This window comes from Bison bison, unplaced genomic scaffold (genome assembly GCF_000754665.1).
Source record: "Bison bison bison isolate TAMUID 2011002044 unplaced genomic scaffold, Bison_UMD1.0 scf7180017864075, whole genome shotgun sequence".
NCBI classification, from domain to species: domain Eukaryota; kingdom Metazoa; phylum Chordata; class Mammalia; order Artiodactyla; family Bovidae; genus Bison; species Bison bison.
The window spans coordinates 184,285-187,820 of record NW_011494647.1 but is presented as its reverse complement, the minus strand read 5'-3'; the positions used below and the strand labels follow the sequence as shown (position 1 = coordinate 187,820).

Genomic DNA, 3,536 nt, shown 5'->3' with positions numbered 1-3,536 from the left:
TCGTTTGCTCTCTTCCACGGGACCGTATGTGAGTCACGCTCAGCCACCACCTGACTGTTTTACGAGGACACCGCCACAGCCATGTGTTTACATATTGACCCTGGTTGCTTGCACCATGGCAGAGCTGGGTAGTTGCCACACAGACCATGTGGTCAACAAAGCAAACACTAGTTGGTATCTGAGACTTTAAGGAAAAGTTCGTCAACTGCTGCTGACAGTTACCACATCATTGGGAATGTGGCCAGTTTTTTTAGTTGTGCAATGTGAGTATGAAAACCCAGTCTGACATCTCTCTGTTTCACTTTTTTTCCCCCTTTCCCTTCTCTCCTGTCTTAACATTTTTGTTAAGATTCTGTGGAGATGGGGTAGCCTTTACCTCTGAGTCTAAATGCCAGCTAGTAGTGGCTTGATTTATTTAGAGATTTCCTGTTGGAACTCTTGTGATAGATTGTTTGAGATGCTAAATGGTTTTGTAAAGTGTAAGTTTTTCAGCAGGTCTGTCTTTCATGAGGGAAGAGATTGGATAATGTAATAAATAGTGCTACAACTTAGCCAGCTCTGCTGCTTTCATTGTGAAAGGGGAATGTCTCTGAGTTTTCGCCTGATTCTGATGTACTGTTGGCCTTCTCTGGTGGCTCAGACAGCAGTGTACTATTACATGGGCAAATTCTGGCCATGGTGGATTTTAAGGAATATTAGTATCAGTTTTATGCTCCTCAGGCTTATTGAGGGTTTGCCTAGGAGAAATTAAGTTGTAAGATGTGTGTGTGCTCAATTACTCATTCCCATCTGACTCTTTGTGGCCCCACGGCCTGTAGCCTACCAGACTCCTCTGTCTATGGGGTTTTCCAGACAAGAATACTGAGTGGATTGCCATTTCATTCTCCAGGGGATCTTCCCAACCCAGGGATCAAACCCGTGTGTCCTACATCTCCTTTATTGGCAGGCAGATTCTTTAGCATTGAGCCACCTGGGAAGCCCCCAGTTTTAAGGTAGCAGTTTTCAAATATCAGTGTACATGAGAAACACTGAGATGCTTATTAAAAGATGTGAATTCCCAAACTCTCAATTTTGGCGGTTCTGAATCAGTAAGTCTGCTGTAGGTGCTTCTGATGCTTATGAGAAAAAGCTGGTTTGGGGAGTGGAATCTTGTATAATAGTGATTCCAGGCCATCTAAATAAAGATGGGATTGATGACTAGTTTTTTAATCCAGGTCCAGTTTACCTTGGAATGTGATGTTGTAACTATAAACTTTACATCTTTAAGTAAAACATAACAGGAAAATTATACACTGTAAATGCATTTTAACTACTTCTTTCTTCCATTACCACAAATAACAATAGCACTTTATGTTTTATGCTTTATAGTTATAGAGTTCCTCATTATACACATCTCATTTGATTTTTATGTCACCCCTTGAGGTAGATGTGTGTGCAAGTAGTGTATTTTTCACTTATCAAGTAAGTAAACTGAGATTTAGAAAGCAAGTGATTATTTTTCCTGCCACAGCATAGCTAATAAGCCACAAACCTAGAATTCCTATACACTAGTTATAATTTCTAGTCCAGTGTTACAGCAGTGTATAATACATTATTGTCTTTATGATCCCTATTTTGATTTTTAGAGGAAAATATTGTTCTGATGTCCTTCTGATAAAGAAAGGATGAGCTGTCCATAGTTACATAGTTTGGTAATCTCCCATAGGTGACTCATGTGGAAGTGGTCACAATAGTATGAAAGGGAAAGGGTTAATCGCTCAGTTATATCCAGCTCCTTGCAACCTCATGGATTGTAGCTTCTTTCTCCATGGGATCCTCCAGGTAAGAATACTGGAGTGGGTAGCCATTCCCTTCTCCTGCGGATCTTCCTGACCCAGGGATTGAACCTGGGTCTCCAGTATTGCAGGCAGATTCTTTACTGTCTGAGCCACCAGGGAAGCCTTGGTTGCAGTCATTCAGAAGGGCAAATGAGTTGGTTTTTAGCATGGAAGAAGAAATCTCTCTCCTTCTTTGACAGAAACTTTATAAGACGGGTCGGGAGATGCAGGAGAGGATCATGGACCTGCTTGTGGTGGTGGAGAATGAAGACGTCACTGCTGAGCTGATTCAAGTGAACGAGGATCTGAATAATGCCATCCTTGGGTGTGAGAGGTGAGCAGTGGGCACCCTCTGACCGTCCTCCAGGGCTCCGTGTTCTCAGAGTGCCTGCCAGTGGATGCTCAGAAAGATCAAGAACACGTTTGAACACACGTGCCTGCCTCCCAAGGCAGGGAATTCTGGTCCTGCTCTTCCAGGAATGTGTGATACGGCTTGCGGGGATGAGCGTGACCTGGGCCGTGCGAGAGGCATTTGTGGGTGGTATAAGCTGTGTTTACACGCTGACCTGTGAACAGAGCCTGGATCTGAGTCACCAGATGTCGGCACTGCACACATCACTGGCTCTCAGACAGACCAGTGGTACAAGCTGAGCGTTGTCGTGCAAGTGGGGTTTACCCTGAGTTTGAGGTGGAGAACCACATGGAAATGGTAGTGAGAAGAGAAGAAGAAGATAGTCTAGACAAAATCAGAGCAGGGAGGGTAATCTGTATATGAACATGAACTTTTTTTTAAAATTCCATTCAGAAAAGAATGAAGGCAAAAATTTTAAATACAATCTTCCGTCCGTATCTGTAGGGGATTGATTCCAGAAACCCATGCCCCCAGCAACAGCAAAATCTACAGATTCTCTAGTCCTTTATGTAAAATGGTGTAGTTTTTAAATGTAACCAATGCATAGGTTACATGTACACTTTAATGTACATCCTCCTGTATACTTTAAATCATCTCTGGATTACTTATAATACCTAATAAATGTAAATGTTATGTAAATAGTTGTAAATACAATGTAAATGCTATGTAAATAGTTGCTGGTGCATGGCAAATTCAAGTTTCATTTTTAGAACTTTCTGAGATTTTTTTTTTTTCTTTTTCAAATATATTCAGTTTGAGGTTGGTTGAATCCTTGGATGTGGAATCCACAGATAAAGAACCTGTGGATACAGGTTTCTAACATTTTAGTTCTTTTCTAAACTTGTTTTATAGTCATGATTATATAAAGAACATATCCTTTTGTTTCTCTTTGATTTTCTTAACTGTATTTGTATACCCTATGTTCTTAAATGCTTTGGCTAAACCATTATTTTTAATAGCTTCTTAACAGTCCATTCTTCTCTCATAGTTCACTTGTTAGATGTTTGTTTCCAAGTCATTTATGTATTCATCAAAGTAATAGTGTTATAATCTATTGTAATCTATAGTCAAGCCTATAGTCAGGAAAGCATCTTCAATAATATATATATATATTTACACACACACACACATGCTTGGAAAGTGGGATAGATGAACTGATTAGAGGTCTGTTTGCTGAGAATAACAGCCAGACCTGGTGCATGCCAGAAGGCAGGGAAGCTTCTGTGCGGAAGTCCCGTCTGAGCTGAGGACGGTGGGGGAGGCGCTGGCGGCATCAGGAGCAGGCCAGGGCACAGCGGGCCTGGGCC

The 3,536-nt window shown here is 41.4% G+C and overlaps 1 protein-coding gene across 2 annotated transcripts in view; it reads left to right on the top strand.

Annotated features, from left to right (window-relative positions):
* The window catches only part of TOM1L1 (target of myb1 (chicken)-like 1), a 61,567-nt gene that overhangs the window by 38,501 nt on the left and 19,530 nt on the right, over positions 1-3,536 (top strand). For both annotated transcript variants that reach the window (XM_010837488.1, XM_010837487.1), the window contains exon 8: positions 2,018-2,151. In XM_010837488.1, the coding sequence (XP_010835790.1) occupies positions 2,018-2,151 (134 nt within the window). The remainder of the gene's footprint in view (positions 1-2,017; positions 2,152-3,536) is intronic.